This window comes from Lepidochelys olivacea (assembly GCF_965140295.1).
Source record: "Lepidochelys olivacea isolate rLepOli2 genome assembly, chromosome: 7".
Classification (NCBI taxonomy): Eukaryota; Metazoa; Chordata; order Testudines; family Cheloniidae; genus Lepidochelys; species Lepidochelys olivacea.
In genome coordinates this window covers 81,624,473-81,641,306 of record NC_140417.1, presented here as the reverse complement: position 1 = coordinate 81,641,306, position 16,834 = coordinate 81,624,473, and the positions used below count along the sequence as shown (strand labels likewise).

Here is a 16,834-nt window from a genome sequence, read left to right as displayed (position 1 = left end):
AAACTGATGGTGCAATGTGGCTCAAGATTTGAGTATGTGTGATATAATAAGTGGCTCTGTGTAGCTGTGATGGATTCAAGGGGCAAGTAGGTTAGTTCACAGTAGCTTATGCAGCTGGCTAGTACCCCAGCAGAAATGAGAAGACATAGGAGATCCACTTTTGATGATGGAACAATAGCTGAACTACTAATGTAGCGCTCAGAATATTGCTTCTCAACTAACAGGCGGAGACTGATTGAATTCAGGCCAGCAGTAATTGAGAAATATGGGAAAATAAGAGCAAAATCAGGATTAGCAAATATACTGGGGCATATCCATGTTCTTAATTTACACCCATATCTGCATCCAACTTCCCTCACTGTTGGCTTTAAACTTGCAATGTATTTCAAAGTCACTGCGAAGTATGCTGATAGGCCCCTTCACAAAAGTGTGTTGAACCAATCACAGTAAAAACCCACTTAGGGAAGAACAAAATGCTGTAAAACCATCAGTATTTGTATTTGATTAACTCATTCTGTTTCTCTATGCTCACTACCAGATTGAGGGAGAAATGCTCTTGGCTGTCTACCCCTGCACTGGTCCCCTGTGCAAAAGTCCATTTATTTAGACTGTGGTGGAGGGGATGAGAATTACACCTACAGAGTGAGAGCACAAATAAAACAAAGGCAAATTTAGCAAAAAGATTCACTCCCAGTTGAAATGTGTCCGGTGCATTTATTTTTTAAAAAGACCACTGCTGTACTTCACAAAATTGCTGCTTGCTAGAAGTATGGCTAATAAACACTTGTCTAATAGTATTTTAGGGTTTTCCTCCAAATGATTTAGGGCCTGTCCTATAGTTATTCTGTGCATGGAGCCTCCACTGACATCATCAGCTCTCAAAAACAAGCCCTGAGGAGACTCGTGGTCCTGTTACACACTTTTGCCTACAATTAATTTATCTAAAAACATGTCAAAGAGACACACTTTGATATGCAACTCTGAAGCATTTATTTAAATGGGATGAGGGACAATACATTATTGAACAGTCAGACTTTTTTTCTTTTATGTGCATTTAAAGTATATTTTGAAACCTCTATGTTAACTCTTTCTTCCTTTTGAGGATGACTTTGAATCATTAGACCAAAATAATAATAATAATAATAATAATTAATAAATCCATTTAAATCAAGAAAAAAAGTAAAATGTTTTAAAGCTCAAAGTGAAGATTTCCCTATTGGAATTAATAAGGCAATTAACAATGAATCACTTGTTCAGTATTTAATTTAACAGATTATAGTATTTCATTAGATCTTCTTTTGTATATTTGCTCAGGTACCATTTTTAGTGGGTATGAGAGGTCACTTTTCAGAGACTGTTTTAATGGTACTTGCATCAACAGCAGAATTGAGTTCTTTTTGCAGTACTTCTATTACTAACAGTTGCAAGTAGCAACTATTTACATATTTAGGAGAAGACTGCACATGTTGGCTCAAATTTTCCAAAGTATGTGTCCTTTTTGCCCTCCACGCTTGCCCACATGAAGCATTCAAAAATTGTCTTCAGTCCTTGCTTTCAGAGACAAGAAGGCCCAGTCCAGTTCTCCTTAGACTGGGCAAGGCTGCTGAGAATTGGATCTACAGATTTTACATGTTTACTATTTTCGAAGCAAAGATGCAATACTCGTGCTTTCTAGAATTTTGAACAAAAATACAGCCACTTGACTACCCTCTGAAATACCCTGAGCCTGTGTGTTAACATGTGTGAAACTATAAGGCTGAAAAGGAACCAGAAGGCAAATAAAGCTACAAATGTGTGAATTTGGAAATATTCCGTTATTTAACATATACAATTTTAGAGTCACTACATTTAATTGGTGCAAAATTCTACTTAGTATTGTAGTTATTAAATGGACATTTAGATGATAACTTACTGACTTCTTGGATTCTGGCATGAATTTTTCGTTATGGCCTCTACTGAATACTGAACAGGATGCCTTTTTTGTGCAAGGTCAAATTAGTTACTGTTCATTAAATAAAACAAAACAATGAAATGCTAAGCAAGCTGTTCAGGAAGAAAGCACAATCACAGAATCCCTAATGCTTCTTGACACCGTATCATTACATAGAGCCATTCGTCACATAATATTAACTTCTCAAATGGATATCACACAAGTCATGTGATAATTCACTGTTGCCCTCTGCTGCTTACATAAATCTACTTACAGTTTTTCCTCAGCTTTTTCAATAGTCACCAACACACATGATAACTTACGCCTTTCTCTATAAAGGTTTCATTACGACAAGCACAGTCAGATCTATTAGCATTAATATCTATGCACCTGAACTTCCTTTTTATATTCCCATTTTGGGCTCAGTGTAAGCAGAACAGAAGGATTCTGTAGTTATTAACAATACTGGAAATTAATTTCTTGTTTCTTAACAAGAATTAATCTATTTGGTAAAGATCTCAATATCTTTTTTGATACAAGTTACTTATACTGAACAAAATTTTGTTGTCTGTCTCATAGCAAAATGCCTATTTAAATGAAAAGGAAATTTGTTGGATTACGGGCAACATAATTTGATCTACAGAGACTTCTGCAACTTTAGGATCAGATTCTGATCTCATTTATTCCGTGTGCATTGAAGTATCTCCATTGACTTCAGTATTCAATGTATGCTAGTATGAATGAGATCATGACCCTTAGCTAGTAAATAAGAGTGAAAGACAGTGTTGTCAGCTGCCAGTATTCGACTGCCAGATTTTGGGGACCCAGTTTGGCTTAACCTCTCACATTGGGAGGTATTAGGAACTTCTTACTGAATGACCAAGGATCAACCCTTCATTCATCTCCCTCCTTTACAACATTTCTTCCAGCAAGTCTTTCAATAATATCAGCCTCTCCTCCCCCCTGCAAAAGTATAGAAGTTGTGTTTTGGAAAACATTGTACCACTTGACCTTCAGCCTACCTGTCATGGGTGTGAATCACCTCTCACTTGTGGTGATGTAAATCAAGAGAGATTACAGTGAAGTCAATGGAATTACACTGGTGTAAAATTGGCATAAGGGAGAAGAGATTCAAGCCACATGTTTGGTCTGTGTTCTTTGTGTTTTAATTTACATTGTAAATTCTTTGGGGTGGGAATCACATCTTTCTCTGAATTTGTAAAGCTGTGAGAACATTTACTGCTGTCAGTAATACTAGTAATTATAATATTGGTACCTAAAATAAAATATCCTTATGGTATGATATTTATATATACTAACAAGTTTAACATACTGCTTTTCCTGTCTTTCAAACTATACACAGAATGCAGGTAACATGATTGCTCTTGGACCTACTACCTAATAAAGGAGGATTCATTCATTTCTTCTAAACCTTAAAAGTTTGTACAGATTTAGTTTTTTAGTTTATATTATTTAATAACTTAGTCTATATATTTAGGCTTGAAAGGGTTAGATTTTTATCAATAAATATTGATTTCACCATACACAAACTGGCAAAAAAATATTTCCATTGATCATTGAAGTTTACATAAGGCAAAGTAAAAAAAATTGCTGCTTAAGATACTTTGTATATGTTGACAGTTTGTGTTTCAAAAGCTTTAACTTTTTGAATCTTAATGTGTACTGTCATTAAGCAATTATTCTCTGATTCCCTCACCCCAATTTTCTACAACTGTGAACATTTAAATTGATATAAACGAATGCTTAAAACTCATCATTTTGTGCAACTGTGGAAATTTAAATCAATACAAATTTTTAAAATGTCATCCATTGAAATCATAAAAAAAAAATCAAATTCTGTCAAGCCTAAAGATATTCAGTCAAGTTTCTGGCAGTGCACTGTAGCTTTATTATTTCTATGTATATAAAGTGCTACAATTGCTGTAAAATTTTATTATGTTGGATCAAAATCTGCTTTTCATTTACACCGCTGAAATAGTTGGAGGTTTCAGAGTTGTAGATGGGAGCAGAATTTGGCCCTTCTTCAAAAAGAAACCCATAAACAACATTAATTTAATTTACAAAATCCAATTATTTTCTTTTTAGAAACATCACTAGGAAATACACCATCACCACATATTACTTGATCTGAACCTTAGATGGCTCTCAGAGAGTAACACATAGGTTAGATTTGAAAGTGACCAAACAGTAAAACACTGTTTATCTCCTTCCCACTGTCCCAATATACCCAATGTCTCATTAACTCTTATGCCTTCATATTTTCATATTTAGTGCATGTACATTTCTAATTTAGGCACATTTTATTTTCAGTGGTAATTTATTTCTTTTAAAGTGTAGTTTCTCCTTGCTTTAATCTCTTCTTTCTTTCTCTGAATTTAGTACCTTTTTTTAAACTGAAAAAACACTGAATTGCAAAGCAAGCCAAATAAAACCTAAAATTACAGCATCTGTAAAGGTGATCTTTAAGCCCCTGTATGATTCTAGTTAGGACCCCATGGCTGTTCCTGATCAAGTTTAAAGTAGTGAGTTAGAACTGCTGAAAATAAAGTCCAAATCATGTGCAAGAAATCATCAGATACATTCCTAACCTCTAACCATTGGGGTTAGAAGGGTGTCAATAAAATTATGTAAAAGAGAAATATACTGAAATTGTTTGTTTTAGTGCTGTTATTAAATATCCTTCGTTATCGTCCTCCTATAGCATTCCCTGGTTTACCTACCGTTTATCAGGGTACAATACTTACTTTAGTTGTTTATACTAACCACTATGTTTCTTAAATATTATAACCTTCTTTGCATGTTACAGATGGATTTTTCCCCTGTTTTAACAGTAGGAACTCTACCTGTGATTAAGTTTTCTAAATGATCCTGAAAGAAGTTTTAACTGCACCAGGCCACAGTTCCTCTTTAGTCAGTTTAGCAAATGAGCCATATGATGTGCTTTTTTTGTCTAGGCATGTCAAAAACTCGTGGAAAAAGAGACTTGAATTTAAAAACCATGAAGTTACAAGAACAGTATTCTGTGTGTTTAAAATCAGGGAGTCACTAAAACTGAAAAGGAACAAATATGAAACATACATGGAAATATACAGTAGTTTCAGCTGTGATCTCTACAGTATGTGCTTCATACAAAATAGGATGTTTAGTTTCATGTGTTAATTTTCTAAGCACATGCCTTATATCTTACTGTATGTTTCAAAACACCATGAGTACACACGGCATGGTATGTACATACATATATACACACACACAAATATAAATGTATACTGTATATAGCTGTACCTCCATGAAATGCTATGTTTTATCTAGTATGATCACATACAAAAATTATGTTCCAACTTCTTTTCTTTTCCTTATGGAAATCCTTTTAGGATTACATTCAAAGTCACATTCTTTACTCTCTATCACAGTGTCAGTCCTTTCATTGGCAGTATCCACTTAAAAACCACAAATCCTTAACTTTGCTTGTTACAGGAGCTTTAACTGAAGCATTAAAAATGGTGTTGATTTTTAAGTGCTCAAACTATGTCTCTTCACTCTGAGATTCTCAGAAAAAGACATAGCACTGAACTTTTTGCGCTACACTCTATACAATAATCATACTGGAGTAAAATACAAGCAGACATCTTGTACAATATGTAACTTGCAGCAGTTCCAGCAGCAGAACACTTACTAAAAACAAGTTGCTTGTAAACCTTGAGTCTCTTGGTTTGTACCTTCTCTCTCTCTCTTCTTTTTCCCCATAGTTCTAATATTTCTGCGGGTATAATTGGAACTGTAGGTTTTTAAAGTTCTTCACTTTCTACCACGCTCTGGGATGGGGATGAAAACAACTTTGGACTTTCAACAGCTGAAAAGGCAGAAAAAATGTCGAGCCCTTGACCAGTGAGGTTTGCATACCGACTACCACTAGGTCGAAACTTTATTGGTAGTGGAATCTGTTGGTGCCATTGGGCTGAAGAAACAAAAACAGTGAAGAGAAAACATAATTCCAAGTCAAGTCCCACATTTATTTTAACATATATAAAAAGCCAATGGAAATTTTCACACCCATTTGGAAAGTGCTGCTTTCCATGTTTCTAGACGGGAACCCCTCTCAAGTCCTTTTAAAAAAAACTATTACCAATGTAGGGTCTGTTCCTTCAGATATCCTCAAGTACAGTGCTTTACAATGATGCAAAGTCCTGTTAGAGCCAATGGGTGAAATCCTGGCTCTCCTGAATTCAATAGCAAAATTTCCATTGACTACAATAGGACCAGGATTTCACCTACTGAGCCTACTCATGGTTGTAAGCACTACAGTCAATAGTAAGAGTTTGTGGATCAGCAAATAGAGATAAACAAAACCAGAAATCTCCCTCAGCAGTGATTTCCCTCCCAGTCCCTATCCCCAAAACCCCCTCAAAAAATCAGGGAAAGATTTTTTTAATTATTTTTTATTTAAAAGATAAATAGTTCTGACTTTGGTCCATCTCTGATTTTCATTGCAGCTACTTTAGGGGACTGATTATGAACAAATTATCAATTTGTTAATCAAGTTATTACGCAAAATGAAAGGAAATATATTACTTTACATCATTATAAATTTAGTTGCTAACAGTTAATTAGATTCAGTGATATTAAAATGCAAATACAGCTTGTACTTGCACATTTAAAAGTAACATTGAACATTTTTGACGTTAATAGTAATGCTAATAATACTTAGCTGTTCTATAACAATGTAGCTCTCACAGCCTCTTTCACCACCTTAATAAGACTCTACTTTTGTGCACAAAACCTCCAATTCTGCACGCAAATGTGACAAACCTATTTCTACCAGAAATCATGTATGTATCTTTGTGCTAATTGGATGCACAAATTCAGGAGTTGGTGTGCAGATTTGAAACCCATTTGGAAAAAGTGTCCTTTAAAAAGTAGATCCATCGTCTTAAATTTTGACATGTAGTTGATTCCGTAGCTGACAAATGCAATTTCATAATAGATCATTTCATATTCAAACATCAAAGTGATATTTAGGGCATAACAGACAATTGGCAGATGTAATCAACACTGATCAATTAGAAAAACAAAGCAGCTAATCACTGGAGAGATGCTTGGGTCCACTGTAAGAGTATTTGTAAATAAATAAAAGAATAGTAAAATCAATAAAAAGATTTACAGGAAATTGGGGCAGAGTTATAGAACAGGGGTTATTTCTGGGATAACTAGGAACACAGTAAATATTTAGGCTGCAGCATTGTAGTAGCTGGATGAGCAGTACTATGTGGGAGACCTGTAAATAAGGAACTAACTGTTACACAAGAGTAGAATCCTTTATCCCTTTTCTGCACTGAACTTTAACTTTAGCCTTCTTTAAGATTCAGACAGTTTTGGATAAACAGCCTTTTCTTTCTCCCAGTCTCAAACAGGTTCCCACTCTGGTGATACCCTTTATGTTGATTATACATATTTTTTTCTTTAAAATGTTTCTTCACTGAATTGGAGACACTGGAGCTGGAGAAGACTATTAACTACCAGAACCACCTGACACTGCAGAACTGTTCCCTTCTCTGTTAGTTCTAGCTCAGTTCTAAATGGCACAAATGATGAGGCTTCTGTCACTTCCCTTGGCAGATTTTCCAGAGTCTCTTCGAAAATGTTTTCTGACACTCAGTCCAAATTTTCGTATATCATTTCTCTTAATTGGACCACCTAACCAATTCCTTTCTGTTCTTGCGGTTTGCACTCTTTAGGTGTGTGCTATTCATATCTCCTTCAAAATATGGGATGCTTTAGATATATATTTATTTAATCTTTTTTAAATATGCCAATCTCTCTCTGGCTCCCTATGTCTATCATCAAGCATTAATGAAGTTTAAAATGCAATTCTCCATAAGGCCACTGAGTGGCGGAATCTGACAAGGATGTGGACTAATTCCATGGCACTGGCAGCCTGGCTTTTTTCTTTTTTTCCAGGTAAAGTAGCCTAGTAATTCCTTTTAAAATGTAGATTAAAAGGATTGAAAATTCTCAGCTTGTGACTAATGCTGCAGAAAAACGGCCTACAAAGTATATGTGAGCTATCTTATTACACAGCTTAGGCATTCAGGATAAACGTTTTTTAATTCCTTACTAGCTACAGATAATGGCTATGCTGTTGTTACAATGGCATTTACTTTCATCTAGGGGTTCATAGCTGCTCAATATCATAGTTTCAAACAGAGTGTTCTATGTCAGATGAACTGTGCATGGTGGCTCTATATGTTCTTGTGGAAGTATACAAAGTGGTTGATTAAATCAAATGAAATGCTCAGATACCTACTTGTAGAAAAGACTATTAGTGAACAGAACACGTTCCTGAAAGAACAGAATTTGGACCTCCTCTTAAATGCAAGATTTTCTTTTCTAACAAGACAAACTGAATGAATTTGTTTTAAAAAGACATGGAGGAAAAGAACAGGGTGCTGGACTGGTAAAGAAGAATGGAGCCTTTTAGCATTAAGTCACTGGCTTCAACAGAGGACAGATTGATTTGATTGCCAAAGTTGTTCAGTGGCCTAATCAGTTTTTAGAGTAATTGCTATGGAGCTCTAGTGGTTGCATCCCTGCCATCTTCTACTGGACATTTTCATAAAGCCAAGACAGCCATTTTTTTTAATACGGACTGAAACTCTGATAGAAAAATATACCAATTTATTCAGTTCCTTCCTTTGGCTTCTCAAATTGTTCTAGCCACAGAACTGCATAATTCTCACTTGCCTAAATGGAAAATTGACTAATAAAATCTGAGAGATGCTCAAGAGAGAATGAACATTGCTGCTTGACTCAATGATTTCATTGAATTATATATGCAGAAAGTAACCTTATGATTCCAAAACCTGTTTCTATGTGAAATTTCTCTCCATAAATGTATATCTTGGAAACCTCTAATGATTCTGCAGGTAATTGCTTATATTTGTGCTGATCGTGTCCCTCAATGAAGTCAGTGGAAACAGAGTGTATCCGATTTGTTCTTTTATCTCTGTATTGTTTACTGCACATCTTGCAATAAAAACTGCCAGGGAGTGGGGTCAGAGGCTTGTTCCGCTCCACCCACCTGGTGCTCCCCAGCCCCCAACTCATAATTCCACCCTCTTCTGGCACGTGCAGAGCCACACTGCCCAGGCATGACTTCACCATGCTGTTTCCAGGATTGGAACCCCGCCCCTATGCAGCAGCCCCCTCTACACGGCAGCACACCCAGTCCCCTCCTGGTCTTCTATGGCACCATCCTCGAGAGCCTCAAAACCGCCCAGGGGTGGCATCCGTCCCAGCTAGGATATCTCTGCCCGTGGTGGTGCCTTGGTTTCAGTGCCAGCAGGGCCCCTAGGAGTCCCTGGTACCTCCCCTGTCAAGCCCCTCCACCCCCTGTGCCACACCCCATGAGTCCCATCTCCCCCCACCTCAGTAACATCCCTTATAGAGCCCCTCCATGCTACACTCCACAGAGTCCCTCTCCGCAACTGGGCATTCATGGCCTGCCATACAATTTCCATACCCAGATGCGGCCCTCAGGTCAAAAAGTTTGCTCACCCCTGACCTATGGGCTACATTGAGTCTGTCAGCTTATCCTGGTGTAAGAGGCAATGCTTAGCTTTGCTTCCTCAGGAGGAACTGTTTATTATTATTTATTTATATTATGGTAGTGCCTAGAGGCCATATGAGAAAGCAGGGGCCCATTGTAACTAGGCACTGTACAAAAACATAGCAAGACAAATCTCTGCTCCAAAGATTCTTATAGTCAAAATAAACAGGACAGAGGAAGTATTATCCCCATTTTACAGATGGGGGAACTGAGGAACAGACTGTTTAAGTGATTTGCCCAAGTCACACAAGCCATGGTAAGTGAACACACTTCACACACACTGGAAAGTGAACCCAGATCTCCTGAGTCTGGTGTACAGCTCCTGCTCTACCTCTCACCTGCAACCAAATTGTGATGCAAGAGTGCTAATATGACCATGCAGGATGTGTGTGGTTCTTACTTCTCTTTGTGGCCATATTAGGCTGCGGACATACTCTGAGTCTATACTAAGAATGGGTCTATTCAATTCCCATCAATGTAAATAAAAAGATTTTAGCAAGAACTGCAAAGAGTACAATAAGAACCAAACCACGTAAGTTTTGCTTTGTTTTACTTAGTAGTCAATAGTAGGACACCTACCATATATATCAAGTCTAGCAGTGCATGAAACAATACCAGCTTCATTTTTCGCAGACAGAGTGTACCAACCAGCATCTATTTTCTTGGCAGGTTGAATCAAAAGGCAGACGTACCCTGTTGTGTCTTGATGCATGCTGGAAAAATAAGTGTACAGAATTAGTATTTCCCAAGTGTGCATCTGCTGTTTAGGTTTAGTATCACATAGATTAAATACATACTAAATCATAGTCTTAGAGTGCAGCTTTACTCTGAAGGCCTGTATAAAAGCAGCAACTTCATACTCAACATATCTGCTCCTTGCATGTTCTTGGAGTCTGATCTGTTCATTCTAGTGATTCAAATATGTGTTTTCTCCTCTCAGCCCTGCAGAGCCATCACAACTAAGAGAGAGAGTGAGCTGGATTCTATTCTTTATTATGCATCAGCTACAGAATTGTTAGTAAGTTCCAATTAGTTATACCTATGCAAACCCATTTAAAACAGTTGTAAAGTATTTATTTTTCTAATGCAGAAACTGGAGATGCAATATATGAAATGCCAGCAAAATTTTAATATTAATCCTGGAGGAGAACATTCATAAAGGTAGTAATTAGAGCTGGTTGGAAATTTTCATGTACAATATTTTTCTGTTGGAAAATGCAGATTCATTAAAATTGAAATGTACCAGGGGAATTATTGATTTCAACAAAATCCCAGTGGAAACCTGCCTGGTTCCCGGCCAGCTTGCCCACCTCCCAAGGTCCTCAGCAGCTCACAAGGCAGGATGTCATAGAATGGGATGAGTTTGCTCTGTGGGCTGCTCTCCTCTCATCACCCTGGTGGTTTTCCTCCTTCCCCTCCCATCCTCTCGTATTATGAGCCCTGGAGTTTTCCTTCCCCCAGCAACAGCAGTGGCAGACAGGAAAAGCAAGGATAGGCAGCAATAACATATTCCCAAATGGGAATACTCAGTTTCTCAGGAAATTCTGAGGTTCACAGTTTTGTTCTGATTCAGAATAAAACAAAATCTCAAACATTCTGAATTTCCCAGGTGATGGAAATTCCATCTCCTGGCCAGCTCTGGTAGGAACAGCTTTCCTAAAGGGTAACATTCACTGTTATTCAGCTCCCCACTTAACTCACCCATATGGGCTATGCTGATGTACCAGGGATACAGCAGCTGTGGAGCAGGTTACATGCATACCCTCTTTCCACTGCAGAAAGGGTCTCCTGGCCTCACGCAGGCCAACATAGAAGATAAGCTTGCTGGCAAGAGAGGGATGAGCCAGGGAAAAGGATTGACATTTTATGTTCATCCAGGCATCTTAACACTGCACAGGTGGCACTGCAGGGCTCGGGTTGGATTTATGATAGGCTGAAATAGAAGCTGTGTAGGGCAGGCCTCATAGAGCAGTCCCACACTCTGGCCTTGGGCTGTGGTGGTGTATGTCACCTCCTTGCTGCACAACACACAGACTGGACGAATACTCAGACTTCCTGTCAATGTTGTGGATGTTGCAAAATTAATTAAAAATGAGACAAGCCAGGACAGAGCTCCATCCTGTTTTTAACTACTTAGCAGACTAGCCAGCAGGGAGCCAATGACTCCATGTTGAACTTAGAGACTGTGAATCTAATTCAAACATTACATTGACTCACAGATTTACATAGGAGTAGGAATCCTGGCAAAGAAATCATAAAATATAATTAATTTCTAAGCTAAATAAAACCAAGGAAATATTTTATAGCAGATTTTCTTTATTCAGCTAGAAAGCAGTGATGTATTTGAGCCAAAATGCTGGATTCCAAACACTTCTGAGTTTTAGAAATGTGGACTGAAATCTGTACCTGGGCTTGGGCCCAAATTTTGCAGTCAGTTCCTGTCTTTCATGTGCTAAACTAGAACTCTAGATCTGAAATTCAGGGCATTAAAAATAATTATCTGAATATTCTGGTATTGGGCCCATCTGTACTAAAAAGTGAATGCACGAAAAAATTATCTTGTCTGAGAGAAAATTAGCTGCTGTTGCCCACAAAAAACAAGGCTTCAACACCAGCATTTGTTACAAGCACAAGCCTATTTGCTGATGCTGATTTTATCTAATGGTGGATTTAATGTCTGACACAACCACTTTTATGCTCACTTCAAAAGAATTAATCAGATACTTAATGCAAATTTGCTTGTCACTGTATGAATAATGAACATTATTTTAAAATCTACGATATAAAATTGAACCTTTACTTTTCTGCACCCTTCAAACCTTGGGGAAATTAAAGTTTCTAGAATTTTATTGGCAAAAAAAGAAAAAGACAGTGCAATTGTGGGTTTCAGAGTTTCCATTTTAAGGAAGAGGAAAATAATTATTTTATCTACAGCACTGATGAGATCTCTGCTAGGAATCTTAGTATCAAAGATACTAACTACTTGGAAGAAATCCAAAGAGGGAACAATGTCAGTTAGAAGACTGGAGGGATTCCCCATGAGGAAAGATTAAAAAGTTAATTATGCTTAGCAATAACTAAGAGGGGACAGAACTGGCTGTGACTATGTGGAAGGTGTTTAATACCAAAGGCCAAATTCTGAAACAGTATTTCTGGGCCACAAAAATGGAAGCACATTAATGCTGCAGACTAGTAGTGTGTCTCTGTATTAAGGAAGGAGTATTCCTGTCCAGAGCAGGAATAAATCTGCACCAAGGGTTGGAGTGTGGATAGATGCCAGTTTGGGACCAAGGAGCTTCCTGACTGCTGGATCCTGCTCTGCTAATCCCTTCTATGGCAGGACCTACAGAACTCTCCTCCCTGAGTTCTGGGAGAGATCAAATCTGGGTAGCCAACTTCTGCCTCCTATCCTCCCACTTCTAGGTGCAGATTCTGGTGTCCTCCTCTGTGTACTAGCCAGCCAGCATTTAGGGAACATGAATGAAGAGACATTATTTAGGGTGGAAAGGGGCAGAATGTGTATATAACTGCAAGTAATGGGATGAAATAAATAAAAAGTTCCTGAAAGGGAGATCTGTTAGGCTGTGGACTAGGGAAGGGGCGGAAGCCCCATCTCTTGGAATATTTAAAACTAGACTGGACAAGGCAGTGGCTATAATATACTGTACAGTACATTCCTATGTTGATAGCTGGGCGAGGAACTAGACAGGATGGTTTTCCATCTCTGACTTCTGTGATTATGATGAGTTTGACTTTCTTATTTATTATTTACACCTACAATGTATTGTATTACATTTTAGTCCACTATGTAAACTGAGCTGTAGCTCATTTGTGAATTTCATATTTTGCATAATAATTGCCTATACTCTTAAATCAAATATTTCCCTCTTATCCTAGAATGAGATATTGCTTTAAAAATCCCCTTAATAAAGGTCAGTATCATTTATGATTTTCCCCCAAATCTACCAGTAAAAAGGCAATTTGAAAGATCAAATGATCATTGCGATGATGGATCCCAGCAGCACTTTACTCACAGCTCAGCCAGCTCATCTCTTTTAAGTTTAGTTTTAAAAGCTAAACTGACATAAATATAAAAGAGAAGCTCATCTTTAAATATAAAATTATATTGTTAAATTGGAAAGGTTATGGCATTGAAGTGCTGATGCCTATATTGGTAGGATGCACTGAGCAGCAGGCACATAGGAGGTGATGAAGAACTGAGAGGCAGCTGGGATGAAATTCATCCTGGTACAAAGGCGCAGTTCAAGGCACTTCTTAAACCCTTCAGGGATGGATTATGTATTGCCAGAAAGGCATATATGTGTTTCACAACTGGCCCCATGTAGCAAAGGACTGTGCTGGGGTGAGTATGGGAAGGGGCAAAAGGATCTGTGGTGATAAAGTATAAGTACCATACTATGCAAGTGGCCCAAAAACACGATCACCTCTATTCTAGTCTATTGGCTGGAGCAGTGGCTGTGGGGTGTAGGGAGCTGTGCTGCACTTCTGCACTCTGATCCCAAATTAGGGAAGTGGATTTTATTCCCTTATCCTTCATACTAAAGACCAGTTCCTTAGGCTTTAAGTGGGTGAAATGAATTTCATCTAGAGAGAGGATAAAACCTGCTCTGACAACAAAACTTTTGTGCCAACAACCAGCCAAGGCTCAAGGGGACATTAACTGTGTGAATGACTGTACAATACCTCATCCTTTCTCTGTTTGCAGGGATGGTTTCATTGTCTTTCTTCCAGTAGAATATTGGTGGTGGCATTCCAATCACTCTGCCTTCTAATCTGACTGGGTGCCCTTCAGGCACACCACAATTCTGTAACTTCTCCAGGAATGCTGGGGCTCTTTTGACTTCCTTTGCTGGAAAGGAGGAGGAACAATTACTGTGCATCAATGACTTTATTCAGTCTTTTGCACTGAACCATGTGGAAACAATGCAAAATGATTCCTATGACATCTTAGGCCTTGTCTACACTACCAAGTTTTTTCTCCAAAAACTGCCTTTTGTTGACCAAACAGTGCGTGCCTACACATTGCAATGCGACTTTTGTTGGGAAAGATGCCCGGTTTTGTTGACTAAGTATCTCCACCCCAACCAAGAGACTTATATCTTTTTCCTCTACATATTTCTCAACAAAGTGCCAGAGTATATAACATGCTTGATTTCATCGCTGCAATTGGCCACCAGGAGGTGTCCCACAATGCCCATCATGACCTTTCTGGTCAGCATTTTGAACTCCACTGCCCTGCAGCCAGGTAAATGACCATCTGCCCCTCCCCCTTAGAAGCCCCAGGAATTTTTGAAATTCCATTTCCTGCTGGCTTGGCGTGGAGAGATCTCATCGCATCTTCCCTGGTGACCTTTGCAGGTTATCGCACCAAACGCTCTCCCGCTTGGACCACCAGCTGTTGGATCTGATCTGTATCTGGGGAGAGGAGGCTGTGCAGTCCCAGCTGTGGTTGAGCCATAGGAATTGGGATACCAATTTCTCAAGGCTTATATGAAAAAGGCTATGATTAGGACACACTACAGTGCAGAAAAAAGATAAAGGATCTGAGGCAGGCGTACCATAAGGCAAGGGAGGCAAACTGTTGCTCCAGTGCTTCACCTAAGACCTGTCAATTCTATAAGGAGCTGGACACTATCCTTGGTGGCGACCCCACCTCCATCGCCAAGAGCCCAGTGGATACTTCAGAGGGAATGGAGGTAGTGGAAAGAGGTCCTAACCTGGAGGAAGAAGTTATTGATGAAGAGGTGGAGTTAGACGAGGATGTGCAGCTCCCGGCGGGGTCGCCCGGTAGGGCAGGCAGCCAGGAACTGTTCCCCACTCCAGAGGTGTCTAGCCAGTCTCAGCAGTCACTCTCTGGGGAGCAAGAAGCAGGAGATGAGATGCCTGGTAAGTGGCTGTGGCTTGTGTGGTGCGGAGGTGGGTTCAGGGTATAGAAATGTGGGAGGCCAGCTGCGTTTCTATGAGCTGGACATTTCCCTGTGTAGCTAATTGGTATGGTAGAATAGTGCATTGATGCATGCCAAGATCTCACGGGAATCCTCCAGAGAGATCTCCAGGAAAGTTTCCTGGAGGTACTTGGTAATCTTCTGCCGAAGGTTTCTTCCCCCATTGTAGGAAACTTTCCTGTGCCATTCGGCAATCACTTCTGCAGGGACCAAAGTGGCAGACAGGCAAGCAGCATAGGGAGCAGGGCGGAAGCCACAAGCATGGAGTAGATGTACCCTTATTTCCCTGCTTACTCTTAGCAGTGAGATTTCTGGAAGAATGATCCCTGCCAGTGGAAAAGTGCGGGAGAATTTTAGAATTTTTTCCATAGAATGCTGCACCGCGACCCTTGCAGAGAGTGTGTGCTCTTTTCCCCATGTGGAGCTCCCCCTCATCCCCCCAACACTCACCATGCTTTGGCTGTTCACAGATATGTGTGCCTGATTAGGGTCAGTGAGAAGGTGATTGTAATGTAGCAAAAGATGTATATAACTGAAATGTTACAATGCTGTCCGTGAATTTAACTATCCCACTGCTGTGCATTGTCCCCTGTGCTTCACCAGATGTGGCTTTCAGGAACACCCCCCACCCCTCTGCTGAGCGTCTTCACCAGATAAGAAAGCGCCCAAGACACAGAAAAGATGACATGCTCCAATGCAGAGAAAAGGGAACGCCAGGAGTTCTGGGAAGCCAAACAGTAAGACAGAAAAGAGAATCAGGAGTTTGTTAAGGACGCTACAGAGCGGATGATTAAAGTAATGGAGGAGCAAAAGTAGATGCTGCAGTCCTTAATAGTGCTGCAGACTGAGAGATCTATGCTCGCCCACCCCTGTAACACATTCAGAACACTTTTCCATGCCCCACCCCCCAACTCCACCTGCACATTCTCTTCCACTTTCCGGGACTTCTTGGCTTCCCCTTCACTCCACCCCCTCGAACAACTTTCACAATGATAGCTGGTCCTACACACAGCTGTGAAAGTCTGCCCTTCCCTGGTTCCTCTTTTCCCAGCAGGCATCTGTGTGTCTGTGTGTGCTGTTTCTTGTTCAATAAAAACAAAGTTTTTTAATGGTGCTGTTTCTTGTTCAATAAAAACAAAGTTTTTTAATGGTGAATCACCTTAACTTTTTTTCTACAAATTCAGATTGTAGGCACTACCAATAAATGCACAGGCATTGTAATCATTGTCTCACAGGAATATAAGGCCCAAAATGACACAATTGCTTCCTAGGAAAACTAACACAGTGACAGAGATATACATTACTGGTGCTCAT

The 16,834-nt window shown here is 39.3% G+C and overlaps 1 protein-coding gene across 1 annotated transcript in view; it reads right to left on the bottom strand.

Annotated features, from left to right (window-relative positions):
* Positions 1 to 5,736: 5,736 nt before the first annotated feature.
* MYPN (myopalladin) overlaps positions 5,737 to 16,834 on the bottom strand; it is a gene marked incomplete at both ends in the record, with an annotated part of 94,521 nt that continues 83,423 nt past the window's right edge. The window contains 3 exons of the mRNA XM_084634827.1: positions 5,737 to 5,906; positions 10,134 to 10,267; positions 14,259 to 14,424. Coding sequence (XP_084490953.1) covers positions 5,737 to 5,906; positions 10,134 to 10,267; positions 14,259 to 14,424 — 470 coding nt within the window. The remainder of the gene's footprint in view (positions 5,907 to 10,133; positions 10,268 to 14,258; positions 14,425 to 16,834) is intronic.